The 15,851-nt window shown below is 52.4% G+C and overlaps 1 protein-coding gene across 1 annotated transcript; it reads left to right on the top strand.

Moving 5' to 3' along the window:
• Nucleotides 1-1,668: 1,668 nt before the first annotated feature.
• On the top strand, nucleotides 1,669-10,867 carry LOC101636550 (peptidoglycan recognition protein 4). Its single transcript, XM_004693716.1, has 8 exons — nucleotides 1,669-1,717; nucleotides 2,564-2,671; nucleotides 3,446-3,647; nucleotides 4,961-5,079; nucleotides 6,171-6,323; nucleotides 7,669-7,867; nucleotides 9,641-9,759; nucleotides 10,689-10,867. The coding sequence occupies exons 1-8, from the start codon at nucleotides 1,669-1,671 to the stop codon at nucleotides 10,865-10,867; spliced, it is 1,128 nt and encodes a 375-aa protein (XP_004693773.1).
• Nucleotides 10,868-15,851: the final 4,984 nt, after the last annotated feature.

Genomic DNA, 15,851 nt, shown 5'->3' with positions numbered 1-15,851 from the left:
GAGGCTGCTCTGAATAAGTCAGGCTGGCGTCTCCAGATCCAGGTGAGGGGTGAGGTGTGGCCCTCATCTGGGGAGGGTGACCAGTCCTAAATTCACAGTGCCAGAACAGGGCGGCCCACACCCCCTACTGCTCCCCTTGTTTGCCTTAGGGAGCCCCTGGGTCTTGGTTGTCCAGAACTGTGGGTCTCTGAGGGGGTTGGATGCTACCTGCTTCCTGTCCATTCAGGCAGTCACCTTCTTGCTGTCCTTGTGTTTTTGGCCCCCTAAACACCTCTGAGAGAGGCACTCTGTCTCCTCAGTTCTCTTGGGATGCCTGGAGGAAAGCCCACAGACCTCACTGTAGGACAGGGCTCAGAGGAGGTTTGGGAAAACAGAGTGTGTCAGGGAGGTCTGGGACCCACTGGGTGCCTACCGCCCAGGCCAGGCTAGAGTTCTCCAGCCACCGCCTGCACCCCGCCCTGCCCTGACAGCTCAGTCGTGCTCTGCTCTCCCACCCCTTCTTTTCCCCTCAGCTTGAGCCTCGATGGATGACCAGAAAAGACAATGGGTGGGACAGGTGCCCATTCAAAGATCTCGGAGAAGCTTTGCTGGGAATCCCAGGCCGGAGGGTGAGTCTGCAGCCCCATCAGAGCAACCTTTCTGGATTTGGGGCACTTGCTTATGCAGGCTACAGTGGAAGAGGCTCGGGGACACACCACCAGCTGCCCAGGAAGGGGCCTCCCTCCTGCCCCGCGCTGAGAGGGGGCAGGGTGCGCTGGTGGGCGAGGGACCTCCGCCACACACGCACACACCCACGCACCACGCCCAGAGCCGACGGCCCCTCCCACGGGCACCCAAGGGTGCATGGCGCCCGGGCAGGGCATGAGGAAGGAGCTCAGCAGCATTGGGCAATCGCGCCCTTTCCCAGGAAGGAGGTGCTGGCTTGCTCACAGGGCGCGTCCCTGCTCCAGGGAGTCTGGGCTCACCTGGTTTCTCTCAGAGCCTTGGACACAGGAGCCGGCTTGCAGCCTGGAGCCGGCCCCTCCTGGCGCGGTGCGGGACCCCAGGCTGTCCTGAGCTGTCCGGGAGGCAGAGCCCAGCCTTGCCATCCGCGGGGCGGGCGCGCCCTCTAGTGTGCGCAGCGGGCGGCTGGAGGCGGAGGGTGGGCAGAGCCTGGAACTGAGGCGAGTTGAGGGGCGGCTGAGCCTGAGCTGTGGGCTGGGACGCCGGGACCCACAGGTAGCGTGAGTGAGCGTGCGAGTGTTTCCTGTTGAGAAGGATCCAGAGGTGGAATGTGCAGATGAGGAGGCTTCCTCTGCCTTAGAACCGGGACTGCTCTCACCCCACCTGGTCCCCACCTGGGAGGCTCTGTCTGCTCTGTACCTACCGCTGTGGGTTTGGATGTCTTGGTTCCACTCTAAATAAGACCACGTGTGCCCACCCAGGTCTTGCCATGAAATTGAGTTGCCCGGGGTCACAGGACGCCGGCTTTTTACCAGCCCATGTGCACAGGCACGTGCCAAGGACTGAGAAGCCTGGGCAGGTCCTGGCGCTCAGAGACCCCCAGTTTGGCAGAAGTGGGGGAGTCATCAGTGGGTGGGGGCCGTTTGTTGAGTAAGCATGGCCTGGTTAACTGTTTCCCAGGGCCGCTGTCCACACTTTCCCATCAGTGCCTGGGACCCCAAGAGGATGCTGCGGTGGCTTCTGGTCTTCTCTGCTCTGGGTCTCGGAGCCTGGGGTGAGTGTTCCCTCACTGATCAGAGAATAACTGAGAAGGGGCATCCTAAAGTCTTTAAAAATGCTCGTGTGTTCTTAGGAAGAAAAGAACTTTGCATTTAGAAGCACAGCTATGGGTTCAAATCCTTGTTCTGCCTCCAGCCATGATTTTTAAACGAGTCAGTCAGCTCGTTAAGACTATTTGCCCACCTGAAAATTGAGCAGAGGTTCTGACCTCCTAAACTAGGGTGAGGACTCCCTGGAGAAGGCATGTGGGAAACTTAGCACCCAAGCAACGGGGCGAGGGTTCTGGGTGTGCTCCTACGTCAGTCAGAGCTTGGGGGTTATTCTTGTCAGTAAAAGAAGGTTCCTTGGGGTGGGGCTGTGAGGTGACATGCTGTGCCTGGTCCCGAAGTCCCTCACACAGGAGCACAGGCTTAGCAAATGCTCCCAGACAATCCCTGGGGAACTGACTCCACCCACACAGGTGATTCTAGTCCCTTCTTCACACACACTTCCTCCCAGCTCCCAGCAGGTGCAGTCCTTACTAGAGAAGACTTTATGCTTCTCTAGTATGCTATGTCTTTAGGTGGTTTATTTTCCCTTTTGGGGGCCAGTTGTGTGTGCACTGATGCAGCTCATTTGGGACTCCCTGCCCTGGCTGTCCTGGAGTTGGTGATGGAGCAATCACTCCACGAACAGCTGGTGGAGGTGGTCCTCTGTCCTCTCCAGAGGGCTCCGTGGTGGGGGTTCACGTGACGGGGGCGGCTAGGTGGAGGCCGGGAGTAGCCTGTGGGCTGGGCCTGTGTTGCTGATCCGGCTCCAGCTGACAGTCCCTGAGAACCACCCCTGGAATGTTCCTTCACAGGCGATGCCCCCTGGGAGGAGACGCAAGATAAGCTCAGGTCGGAGTTGCTTCAGTACGCACTTAGCAACATCTCCCAGCTCATTGAAAAAGTCAGACCGGTTCTCAATGGTGAGGAGGCCTGTGGGCCGACTGGGGATTCTCATGCGACCAGAATGGTCTCTGAGCACTGCACAGCCACCCTGGCTGGGGTGATGGGTGAGCTGCAGAGAGGGGCACCTATAAACCACCCACAGGATGGTTCCAGACCTTGTGGGGAGGGGTGGCATGGGAAGGAATAGAACCAGGAAGGCGAGAGGCAAATTTGGCACCCTCTGGCCCGGAGATGGACCAACATCCTGCCCTCAGGGAGTCCTCAGACAGAAGGAGACCCAGGTCCCATCTGAAGAGGACTCCCTGGCTGGGGGAGGGGGGGCGCGATTGTGGGCCTGCACAGAGAGCCAGAGTCACAGAGAGAGCTGTCAGTGAGCATAGCGTTTGTGATGCATGTTAGTGCTGAGGGGAGGTGGGGAGGATGCTCAGGGCTCCCAGGATCAGTAGTGAGATGGAGCTGCTTCCTGAGGTGGGGGGTGAGGGCTGGAGTTGGGGGTCTGAGCAGGGCAAGAGCTGCAAGATAGCAAAGTCCAGGGTGGGGCTGGCCTGGGGTCAGGGAGCTAGGTCTAGGCTTTTCTGGGCAGGCACAACTTCAGCTCCACGTGATGAGGGGCAACAGGGATGATGTGGAGGTGACAAGTGGAAGGGTATCTGCCTGCTGAAGCTCCCCTGCTGGGCTTTTCCACCACTGTGGGCAGACACAACCCAGCAAGGCAGCTGTGGCCCATGGACTAATGTGGGGATGGGGCAAGATGAGCAGAATGACACCACCTCCTGTCCCCCACCCCACAGATGTCTCCACCATGGTGTCGCACAAGGAGTGGGGAGCTGAAGAGGTGGGCTGCAGCACCCAGCTGGCTCGGCCAGTGGACTTTCTTGTCACACACCACATACCCGGACTGGAGTGTCACAACCAGACCACGTGTGGCCAGAGGCTGCGGGAGCTGCGGGCCTACCACATGCACAACAACAGCTGGTGTGGCCTGGCCTACAAGTGAGAGGCGGCTGGGCCGGGCAGGGGCCAGCAGATGGGGTCTGGGGCAGTGACCAAGCCGGAGGCAGGCGGGTGGGGGTGGGGTGGGCTCGGGAGGTGGTCAGGTGGGCAGTGGTCAAACCTGCTCCTGGCTGCTCTCATCTCTGTTTCTTTCATTTTTTTTCTGGGCTGTAGTTATGTCAGGTTTGAATAGAATAAAATAGTTAGTAGACCCTATATATTCCTAAGCTCTCAGGACTTTCTGTAAGGCAATGAGGAACAACAATAATGATTATATTTTCTATTTCCCCAAACCTGGTTCCCGCACAGTACCTGCAGTTTCAGGTAAATGCTGTGTGCGGACTGGTCAGCCTGGGAGGCGCCTGTCAAGGATTACCTACGGCTCCACACTATGGATGAGAGGCTTGAGGGAGGGAGGTGGGCTTTATTTTCCCAAAGTCAGGCAGCTGCAGAGTCCAGAGCGCCAACCAGCTCTAAGTCTCTTTGCTCCCTGCAATTCCCATACCACACCAGCAGGGGGCGCTCCCTTGGTGGTGCTGTAGTCACTCCGACCCTAATGGTGGCTCCTGCAGGCCCTATAACTGCCCTTGGGCCGCTCTGACTCTTCTGAGTTGTTGACAGTTCCTGGGCACAGTGACCACTTCCAGCCTCAAGTACCCATGGACTTGTCCACTTTCGTCTTCCACCCAGTTCCTGAGTGTGGAGGGGAGTTAATGGCCCTCTGGGGCGGGAGCAGGTAGGGAGTTTCCGCAGCACCCAGCCCTTCTGAAGGGCAGTTCCAAGGTGCGCTAGTCACTAGACCGGCCGCAGGGACAGAGTGCCAGCCCAATTCCACACATTTTGTCTGTCTTTCTCTCCTTGCTCCTTTACCCTTTCCTCTGGGGTTGTGTCCCCCAAAGCTGCCTGCCTCTGCATCATATGAGGTGCAGCTCAGTGGGAAGCCTCTAAGGGACAGTGACCCTGCAGAGGCACAGCCTGATGGCCGCTTGCATTTTGGAGGGAGGAGAGTCATGTTTTAGGATACGCGGAGGCCAGGAAGAATCTGAACCTGTGTGGTTGATGCTCTTATTTCCTGGAGTGGCTCCAAGCCCATTTCCCCTGCTGAGTATGCAGAATGGTTTCTAGAAAGCCCAGACATCTGGACCAGGGAGGCAGGTGGGGAGCACCTCCGGGAGGGGGCCCTCCGTTACCCTTATTGTGTGCCCAGATGCCTCACCGGCCATTCCTGAGCTCAGCCCCCCTCGCACATCCCCGTTAGTGTAGAAGAACCGGACTGCTGACCGGTCACAGAACCCGCATCTCCCTGCCCACAGCTTCCTGGTGGGAGACGACGGCCGGGTGTATGAAGGTGTGGGCTGGGACATCCAAGGCCTGCACACCCAGGGCTACAACAACGTCTCCCTGGGGCTCGCCTTCTTCGGCACCAAGGAAGGTAACGGTCACCTCACTGCCCTTCTCTTCAGAGTTCTCCATTTGCTGTCCCAGCACCGCAGTCTTCTCGCCTTCCTGAGCTGCACGAATCCTCTCTCTCGACTTTTGCATCCTCAGGTCCCCTGCTTAGGGTGCTGGCTTCCTCCTCCGCCTCCGGAGTGGGCCTCTCTTACTCTGGTCCTTTCATAGTGGAGGTGCTCTCCGCCTTGCTCTCCTCCGCCTTTGGAAGGCTTTGGCTCCGTCTCCTATGTCCATGTCAGTGATGATCACACCTTCCTTTAGCCCTGGTGTGTACATAGTGCTAGGCTGTGCAGCCCGGCCCCCACCTCCTCCTTCCATTTTTCTTACCCTGAGATTTTCTACACAATTTAAAAAAGCCTGTTCAAGGCCTCTAGTCTCCAAGTCCTATCCGCTTTCTGCTAGTCTTATGGCTGCCCTCAGCCCTGCCACCTGCAGCCTCACGTGGCGTGTGCCCTGTTTCTATGCACAGAGCTCTTGCACCTCTTGTTTCTCACTGACCCCATGTTCTTCAAGAGAGTCCAGATTCAAGTTTAATGATCCTGCCCTAAGCCAGTGCAGCACAGATGTTGCAGGGTGAAGCAGCTATGAAAGAAGAATCAGAACATTTCCCACTCACCCAGGCCTCTCTGTGTTCAGCTTGGTTTGTTTTCATGAACATTCGTTGCTGCTTGGGGGTTCCCTTGTCAGCTGTGGGATCTTTCCATGTTATTTCTTGGATTTTAAAGCTCCCCTTGGCGAATAATGGAGTTAATAACAGCATCTACCTCAAAGGTAGTGAATACAGGTAAAGAAGCTGGAAGAGTCTGGATGGCTAACCCTACTCTGGCCGCTTGAGCATGCCTGTGCAGGCGCTCCGTGGATGAGTGAAGTCTCAGTGGGTGGCTGGGGAATGTCTTCATCCCACACCACTAGCCTCCTTCCAGGCGGAGACTGATGTTCAGGCCTTCTGACATAGGGGCTGAACTTATTCCTTTTTCCTCTCCGATAGCTATGCCGGGGCTGGCGGGGCTTCTCACCCTCCCCCACGGAACCCCTTGAAACTCAAGCCGGACCAAGCTTCCTCTCTTACAGGCCACAGTCCCAGTCCTGCCGCCCTGTCAGCCATGGAGGGTCTGATCTTCCACGCGATGCTGAAGGGCCACCTGTCTCCCATGTTCGTTCAGCCACTTCTTGTGAAAGGCGAGAATTGCCTGGCCCCTAAGCAGAAGGCACGTCCCAAGAAAGGTAGGCCCTTCAACCTACCTTTCCGGGAGTCTTTCCAGATCCCCTCACCCGCCAAGGGAGGGACATCTTCCATCATGGTCTCACAGGATTTTTTTCTAGAGGCAACTGGTCACTCTACTTCTCAACTTTTTTTTTTTTTTTAAAGATTTATTTATTTGTGCATACAGAACTGGGGTACAGGCCAGAGGCTCAGGGGCGGCGAGAGGCTTCACCAGAGACAGAGTGGGGAGCAGAACAGGCAGATGGACGAAGTACACTGCTGAGGGGAGCAGCGGGCGGGTCAGGAGAGGTCTGCCGCGCCATGTGGTCACCTCCGGGGCAGGCGGGAATCGAACTTATGCGCAAGTGGCTTTAGATTCTCAGTGCTGTGCTTTAACCCGCTGCGCCACCAGGGAGGGCCATACTTCTCTGAACTTTTAGGGCCAGCAGACCTTGAGAGGGACCCTCGGGTCACCTGCTTGTCCCCCAGATTCCTAGAGTGACACAGCCACGACTTCATGCAGGTGTAACATATGCAGCTCATGTCTTCAATCATCCAGCATTGCCACTGGGTCATCCCAAGGAACAAAACACAAAAATAGTGCCCTCTTGGAGTTTCCAGCTAGAGGGTAGGAAAAGATAATAAACAAATGAGCACACATTTGGTGTGTTTTACTGTGAAAGACGTGATGGAGGAGCAAAATGCCTGGATGGGGCTTGTACAAACACAAGCACAAAGGCAAACCCTTCTGAATACCGACGTCAGAACGGTAGATGGAAGTGTGCAAGTTACCACAGCCACCAAATTTATAGGAAGAATTGAACAGAATTTTGGTGGTAAAACTAGATACTGGGTTTAAAAGGAAGCAGCATCAAAAATAGTGGAGTTAATAAGTACTTTCAGCCTTTTCTTAGACTCAAAAACATTTTAGAGAAAATTAGCTCTACAGGATTCAAGTTCCACATACGTAAACTTCCTCTATGCTTTTGGATCGGTGCCATTTCTTAGTGGTAATAGTTGCTCTGCTTGATGGAGATCTTCATAGATTATAAATGGCTCCCAAAGACATGGCTTCAAATAAAAGTTCAGCTGATTTCTCCAAAAGGGAGCACAGCATCCCCTTTCCTCAGGATGACATGGCCACTGTCCTTGGGCTTCTGCTTTTGGGTTAGAACCCATGGCTCATTGATTCCTGCCTCTCAGCCCATTCCCATGGTCCATCAAGAATTTCTGTTTTTTTTTTCTGAGTCCCTACCCTGGGCAGGATGCCAAGGTGGTGGGATATTCAGAACTCAGGTGTTGCTATGGGGTGGTGATGGTGGGGAGCAAGGCGGATCCTCATGTTCCTGTCTCACCCCTGCACAGCATGTCCCACTATTGTCCTGAGGCCTGCTTGGAAGGCTAGAGAGACCCACTGCCCCAAACTGAGCCTCCCAGCCAAGTACGTCATCATCATCCAAACTGCGGGGAGAACCTGCCACATGTCTGATGAGTGCCATCAGTTAGTCCAAGACATCCAGTCCCTCTTCATGGACAGATACAGCACCTGCGACACTAGATATAAGTAAGTAGGCCTGAGGACAGGCGGGCTTCTTAACACTGGGGAGCAGAAATCGAAACTTTGAAAGGGAAGGAAAAGGGACAAATGACACGCCCATGCCCACGATGTGAGATGTGTCCATGTGCACGACGGTGGCTTCTCTCACAGACTGGGATGGGCCTTCTCTGGCATGCAGCTCAGGTAAGTCACTCTGCAACCTGTTCCAAACGGCCAGGCCAAACCTCAAAGGATCTTGTACTTAAGCTGAGAGTTTGCCCTCCATGCCAAAAGACACAAAAGAGGTCTTTTTCATAAACATTTAAATGATTCTATTCATTTTTTTTTTCCCTCACAATGTTTGCTTTCTTTCCCCAGGGGTAACCCCTATAAAGTTTCCAGCACCAATTCCTCGTGCACACCTCCGCAGTCGCTTGTGCTCTTCCCTCCCCTTTTTGATCCCTGTCCTCCCTCTGTAGGAGGGAGAGGGATTTGTGGTTGTCTGTTTATTTTTGTTTTGTTTTGTTGTACGTATTTGTTTTTATTATTTTTTCCTTTATCTTCTATATTCCTCCTATAAGTAAAAGTCAATCCAGTCTTTTCCTTTTTCTTTCTGATTTATTTCCCTTCAAGCTCCATCCATGTTGCTGCAAGTGGCATTAGTTTATCTTTTTTGATTGCCGGATAATACTGTATTGTGTAGCTGTAGCACGTCTTCTTGATCCAGTTATCTCTTTTTGGGCATTTGGGTTGATCCAAGTCTTCCCTATTATAAATAGTGCTGCAACAAGAACAGAAGTCTTGACATAAGACTAGGAAGACTACTCTGGTTGTTACTGGTGGCGAGCTGGTCAGTCTTGGGACTGTGTTGCAGTCCAGACAGGAAGGCATCATGGCCGGGTGGTAGTTGCTGTCCTGGATAAAGTGGAGGAATCTGAGTGGTGAGGTGTTCATGATAAGGATGCAGGGTCCAGCAAATCCTGGAGATATGCTTGACAAACCTTGGTTGCTGTATGGGTCAAGTGGTGGGTTGAGACCCACATTCCTAGTTGGAGCCATGGAGGATGGGGTGTCTTTTACCACAGTGGGGAGCTCAGACAGGGAACAGGTAGGGAAGGTGGGTCCAGGTGTAGATACATGGGTTTGAATGGCAGCTGAAGCTAAGGAAGTATTAAAAAGAGAGGGTTCTACCTTGAGGAGCTGATGTAGGCAAGAACATGGGGTACAGATGAGTCTGAGGGGCAGCAGCCAGAGAAGGCAGGGAGAGAGTACCCTGCCACAGATGTTAAGGGGAGGGAATGTTACAGAAGATGGGAGGAGCCAGCAAGCTAGAATGCACAGAGGCCTGAAGGTCAAGGTCAGAGAATTGATTTTGTCTGAGGAGACTGCAGGTCACCTGGGGAAGCAGTTTCACTGGTGAGGTGTGGAAGCTCAGGCAGAAGGCTGTCACCATTGGCTTCACAGCTCTGAGCTGCTTGGGGCTAGCAGTGGTGTGCTGGAGACCGATGGGCTTTTACAAATGATTGTTGGAGATTCAGGAGTTTTTGCAGCCACTTGTTAAACATGAGTGGCCTGAAATAGGCTGTGGTGGGAAACGTGCACCCCAGAAATCAGCACAGGCCATACATCTGGGCCTTCTGCCCTCCCCTGCCTCCATGAGAACAGCACTATCCTCTTTGTAAGTGAATGCTGAGGAGATAGCTCACCATGGGTCAGGTGGGTGAAGGCATGGTCAGGTGGATGAAACTACCCAGAATGCCCGACTCTCATGCTGACCTCCATGTTCCCTTGACCCCCCAGCTTCCTTGTGGGCCAGGATGGTGTCATTTATGAAGGAGTGGGTTGGAATGTCCAAGGCTCCCACACTGATGGCTACAATGACATTGCCCTGGGCATTGCCTTCATGGGCACCTTCTCAGGTGAGTGGCTGCGTCGGGCAGTGGTGGTCACTGGGTGGTGGTGGAGGGACAGCGCCAGACTCAGGCATTACTTTGGGGCCTGGTAGGCTGTGTTGACCAGGCTTCAAATTTGAACCTAGAGTAGGTTCAGTGTGGCCAGGCGACATCCCCCAACAGAACATCCGCCTCCAGTCTATCCAGCCCAATGTCTGTTTCTTCTGACATCTAAACTTGTGTAAGATGAGGAAAAGATCTTTAGGCCTCTGTTCTGCATGGCAGACAGCAAGTGAGCACAAAGCCGCACGTGAGCCCTGTCCCTGGCAGTGAGAGCTGTCACTGCTTAGCCCTCTTGGCTGAAGTCTGTTTTGACTCAGGAGCCTTTTGTTGAGCTTCTGGGAAGAGGAGGGTCCGGTTGACTCTAGGATGGGCATTGGCCAAGGACTGAGGTGACTCAGGGATGGGCCTGAAGAAGGGCCTGGGCGTTGGGGTGGAGTGCTGGCAGGGTCAGGAAATAAATGTGTGGTCACAGGGATGGCCAGCCTTGGCCTGCCGACTCACAGGGTCAGATAATTCTGTACTGGGACCCCGTGTGTGTTCTAGGGTATATTGTTGTAGCCACCCCCCCTTGTTATGACAACCAAAATGTCTCTATACATACTAAATGCCACCTAGGGGGCTAAACTTCTCCCCGTGAGAGCGACCAGGCTAATTTTTGCGGTGGATAAAGGCTTTGTACACCCTTAGAATAATTGTGTATTTTATCCTGGGTTCTGCTCGTGTGATTTAGGAAGAATCCGACAGCCAGTGTGTTTTCTGTGTGTATAGAGGGTGACTGGCAGTGGAGGAATCTATTCAGTACTAACTTGGGGGTGGGGTGGGTGAGCGTCTGGAGTGGGTGGTGCCTTGGGCAGGGCCTGGAACCTACAGCTGACTGGCTGCTATGTTTGCAGGTGTCTCGCCCAATGCCGCAGCGCTGCAGGCAGCCCAGGACCTGATCGAATGTGCTGTGGACAAGGGGTACCTGACTCCCAGCTACCTCCTGGTGGGGCAAAAGGATGTGGTCAATACCCTGTCTCCTGGGCAGGCCCTGTACGACATCATTAAGTCTTGGCCTCATTTCAAACACTGAGGCTGCCCCTGCTCCTTCTGAGCCTGCTGCCCCCTCAGCCCAGGTGGCTGCTGGCCTCCCCACACCTCCCCCTCCACTCTGACACCCCACCTCCTGCCCCTCCCTGCCAGCCCCATCTTGCCCACCCACCACCCCCAGGTTAGTGTGCTCCTTCCCTGCTTGCACCCTCCGGGGCCCCTCACACGGGGGAGCCTGGCACCCCCAGGCCTCTGAGCCTGGCCCCGATGCTCTCTGCCCATCTTGCCCCGGGCACACACCTCCTCGCCAGGCGGGCCGAGGCTTGGCCCTGCGGACTTGGTGCCGCTGTGGCTGTGCCCCGTGCGTGCCCAGAGTGCCCGTCCTGCTGAGTGCGGCCGCCCCGCCCCTCCCGGCCCCTGCACTGGCCCTGCCCCTGCTCTGTGCTGGCACAGCGACTCCCTGTCTGTGAAAGCGGCCCTCGCTCAGGACCGGGGCTGCCGACCACGAGTCTGTTCTCTTCCTGGGTGGGAAGGTGCCGGCATCATGTCTCTGTGTCCTCAGCTCCTCAGCAACGCCTGGACTCCTGTAGGTTTGCTGTGATAGCCACACGGTGACTAAGCCAGCGAGCGAGTGGGCTGGGTCTCTGCGTCCCTTTCCGCTCTTCTCTGTCACCCTGCTTTGGGGACGCCTGGCAGCCCCCCATCCCGCCGGCGTTCCCCTTGTCGCCTTGGTTCCCAGTCCGAGACCCAGAGGTGGCTCTGGCGCTTGTCTGCAATGGCTGCTGCACCTGTAGGATCCAATGTCCTTGTCCTCCTAGAGCCCGAGGGCAGCTCCGAGTGCAGCCCAGCTGTGTCCACACAAGCCTTCCACTATTCATGGATGAAGACTATAACCTAATTATCTCACTGAGATAAAGACACAGGTTTAAAAGAACAATGAATTGGAAGTTAGAAATCAGGCAGGGGCCGGCCCTCCCTGGTGGCGCAATGGGTTGAAGCTCAGCACTATGAAGCTAGCCACGGCCTCTTCAGTGCGAGTTCGATCTCCGCCCTCGAGGTGGTCCACATGGGGCACAGCAGGCCTCTCCTGACCTGCCTGCTGCTCCCCTCAGCAGTGGACTTCATCGATCTGCCTGTTCTGCTCCCCACTCTGTCTCTGGTGGATCCTCTCACTGCCCCTGCACCTCAGGCCTGTACCCCAGCTCTGTATGCATAAATAAACAAATCTTAAAAAAAAAAAAAAAGGGAATCAGGCAATAGATTACAGGAGAGATAATGAAATGAAAGAAACAACCATTTTAGAAAACATCACTTATAAAGGGAGTTAAAAGTGAATATGCATAAGAAATAATATCATAAAAGAAAAAGATCTAATGATGGAAAATGTAAAAATCGAGAGAAAAATTAGATTAAACCTATACTTATAAGCTGAGAAGTGACAAGGTATACATGACTGGATTCTATCAAAGAAAACTAAAATAAGAGATTAGAACAAATACTTGAAATGAGAATTATAGCAAATCTTACCGGAAGTTTAAAAAGTGTGGGGCGTTGCTTTTAAAGGCATATTTTGTGCTGAAAAGGCTGACTCAAAGTGATGCTGGCTGTGTCTCCGCCAACGTCGCTTCCTCGGCATTTGCTGGGTGTCCCGCTCCTCCCCACACGGCAGCTGGCAGCTCAGTGTTTGTTCTGTGACTTTGTGAAGAAGTGCCCTTAGTTTCTGGCTTCAGAGCTGTTTCCCAAATGCCTGGTATTTTAATTTCTCTGGATTGAATTGTGAAACCCCCCACCCCGATGTTGAAGCCCAAACCCCCAGTGTGACAGTGTTTGGAGATGGACCTTAGCAGGTATCTGGGCTAGACAGGTCATGTGGGCGGGGCCTCCTGGTGGCATTGCTGTCCTGTGAGGAGCAATACCAGAGGGCTGGCTGTCTTCCTCCTGCTTTGGGGTACCCTGGGCCAACACAGCCATCCACAGGAGAGGAAGGGCTCTCACCAGAAACTTGATCTTGAGCTTCTAGCCTAAGAACTGGGAGAAAATAGATTTCATATATTTCTCAGTCTATGGTATATTTTTATGGTGGCCTGTGCTAAGATTCCAATATACTTCAATTTAAAAAATTTTCAGTGTCCAGATTTTTAACTAATAGTGACTGATTAATTCAAATACAAAAGTAAAAATAATATGTAGACCCAGTAAATATGTTCTCAAACTGCTAGGTGCTACCTCTGCTGTGTAGATTAGCATGGGTTTGGGCCCCCTTCCAGCTCTGAGCTAATTGAGGGTGGGGACCCCATCTCATTCCTCTCTGTGGTCTGAAGGCCTAGCCAGGCGCAGGCACAGGGTGCTTGGTGAATGTGTGTGACTTTTGGGTCCATTTCAATATAGCCGTCATGGAAGACATTTCCCGTCCTGTCCATTTATCTGACCCTGCACCTGCATTCTTGACACAAAGTTTTTGAGGTTTCCTTAACACTATGCACCCCCTTTTATTAAGTCGACTGCTTAGCACCCTACATTATGGTTGCAGATGTCTCTGTGTTTCCCCCAGATTATGACCTTTCAGAGCGAGTCTTGTCAGTGATCCTCCCCTCAGTCCCTGGGCAGTGCCTGGCCCATGAGTTGTGCTGAAGAGTAAAGTAAGATGGGTGATGGGTGAGTGAGTAAATGGGTGGACACTGAGCCTGCTCACCATTGTCCTGTGCTCAGAGTCACTGACTGTGATTATATATGATCATGCGACCTATATTATAAAACTAATCATCTATGACATACGTCATATGTGACTTGTTGAGTTGAAGTGGAAAATAAAATAGGGAAGAAGGATCAGAAGTTTGGCATGGGGCCATGGGTCAACAGCCAGAGATTTATATTTATGGTTGTCCAACCACATAGGGGAACCCTGCCCCCAGAACCTCACTTCCTTAGGGTCCCCGGTCTCTAGGGTGGTAGCAGGACTCCATCACTTCAACTTCTGCAGTGAAGTAGGCCCGAGATTCTAGTTCTCACCCTTAGCCTTCACAGGACCCCGCCCCAGTCTTGCCTCATTATACCAAGGCCTACAGGTAAGAATTAGGGGACAAAGGACAAGTTTTTCTAGTCAGAGGTGCTGCCTGTCAGAGAGGCCACTCAGCCTGTGTGAATAGAGGCAATGGTCCTGACTGTGTTTCTAGTGCTGGGTAGTTAGTGGGGCTGAGGTGGGGCGGGGCCAGGAGCCACTGCAGTTTCTTTTGCTGTTAGAGCACCACACAGAACAAAGCAAATGGGTCTACAAGCTCGTAACCAAGCTAGCAGTCCTTTCCCGTCACCGGCACACTGAGACTGTCTCCACAGTCCTCAGTGTCGCTGGGAGCATTTCTCCTAGACTGTTCAGTGGCCATGGCCACCTGGCTTCACCTCCATAATCACTGTGATGCTGTTATGTCTGACACACAGTGCCATGTTCTCGTCTAGTTCCCAAGGGTCAGAGGCCCAGCTGGAAGTGCCCAGTACTTCATGAGGACAAGAGCTGGGCTCTCGAGTTGGCATTGTTGAGCTTCTCTGAGGCCTTGAGAAATTTATTTCTCTGGGCATTAATCTTTTTTTTTTTTTTTTTTTTCATTTTAGGAGTTCGGACTATTTCTAGAACTGATTAGTGTTTTCAGGTGTTGTGTTATCATGAGCCTCAAGGCTTTTGGGCTTTCTGCTGAAGCCAGGTTTATCAGCTGCCCCACCAGCAGAAGCACACCTGTTTCATCTATCCGCAGGGACCTCCTCTCCCAGAGATACCTGAGGTCTGGGGAGAGTCTAGACGCTCATCGGTGGGCCTCTAGCCACCTTTTCAACAGTGAATTCCAAGTCTCGGCCTCCTCCTCTTTTTTCATGCCAGCTTCCCTTCCAGGTGCTTTCTGCAACCACAGTTATTACCTGATATAAATTTCTGGAAACTTTCTAATATACCCTCTGCCTCCCTATGGGAATCAGGAGGTCTCAGCCAACCTTCATGGCTCAAAGCTGCCTTCAGACTTTTGCCCTTTGGAGACACTGGAGCACAGATCAAGACTTGATCATCCCTCTGGCCTCGCAGCTGTTTTACATCCACACTAAGAACACGGCATTATCTTGTTCCTTCAACCCTCTCAATTCCAAGAGCCTTCCTTTGACTTCAGTTCTGTGTTCTCCAGTTGCAAAGTTCATCATCTCTGGGGACTCTCACCTGTCAAACTGAAAAATCCAGAAATCACTTTCACCTTCCCCAGGAAATTATGCTTTGTATACATCCACTTCTCTCACCATTTGTTCCTTGTGCAGCACAGGGTTATGGCATAGTAGCCTATTCAGCAGTCTCAGCTCCTGACTTAATAACCCTCCCCCAACTCCCAATCCTCTTCTCTTATGTATTTGTGACTTTAAAGAGAATATGATTTCCATATGTCACCTCATGGTCATAATGATTTTGGTGTTGAGATTGGGTCAGGTACTATGTAATTAGCTACTGGAAAGTGAATTCATTCTTGTTTTATTTATCCTTGAATAATGGGCTTCACATAGAGTAAAACCTGATGATCATGTGCAGAATAGTTGAAAAGACAAAATGGTTTTGATTCAAAGCTTTGGGGAAGCCAGGCATACAATAATACTGCAAATACATAGAGAACACTTAGAAGTCTTTCCCAAAAGGTACTAAAATAGTTTCTAGAGTATTTTGTGGTCCCTTTTCTCTAAAACCTTTAAACCTGACAGTAAATAAAGGAATTGAAATATCTTGAGATGTACCTAGTGTTTTTTAAAAATTTCTCAAGAACTTAATATTTCCCTTTGAGTGTCAATGCGACATTGGAGACAGTGAAAAGGAATTTAAGTCAAAACCATGTCTAATATGTGATGGAAAAGTCATTTTAGTGCCTTTAGTATTGAGTAGTCAACTTAATCTTTTATTCCAGATCAGACATAAAGTATATGATTTTATTTATTTATTTTATATTTTCCCCATCCACCAAACCACCCTCCCCATACCTCATATGCCTGGTCTCTAGCTGTCCTACCTC

This window comes from Condylura cristata, unplaced genomic scaffold (assembly GCF_000260355.1).
Source record: "Condylura cristata isolate star-nosed mole 26May11 unplaced genomic scaffold, ConCri1.0 scaffold00040, whole genome shotgun sequence".
NCBI classification, from domain to species: Eukaryota; Metazoa; Chordata; class Mammalia; order Eulipotyphla; family Talpidae; genus Condylura; species Condylura cristata.
The sequence above is the reverse complement of the archived record's forward strand: the minus strand, read 5'-3'. Positions and strand labels throughout refer to the sequence as shown.

What these genes read in the sequence shown, in the direction of transcription:
- LOC101636550 (XM_004693716.1), top strand. Translation starts at nt 1,669, where the DNA reads ATGCTGCGGTGGCTTCTGGTCTTCTCTGCTCTGGGTCTCGGAGCCTGG. An exon ending in TGGTGTGGCCTGGCCTACAA is followed by an intron (nt 3,648 to 4,960) that starts GTGAGAGGCGGC and finishes CCCTGCCCACAG; the next exon opens with CTTCCTGGTGGGAGACGACG. An exon ending in GAAGGCACGTCCCAAGAAAG is followed by an intron (nt 6,324 to 7,668) that starts GTAGGCCCTTCA and finishes ACCCCTGCACAG; the next exon opens with CATGTCCCACTATTGTCCTG.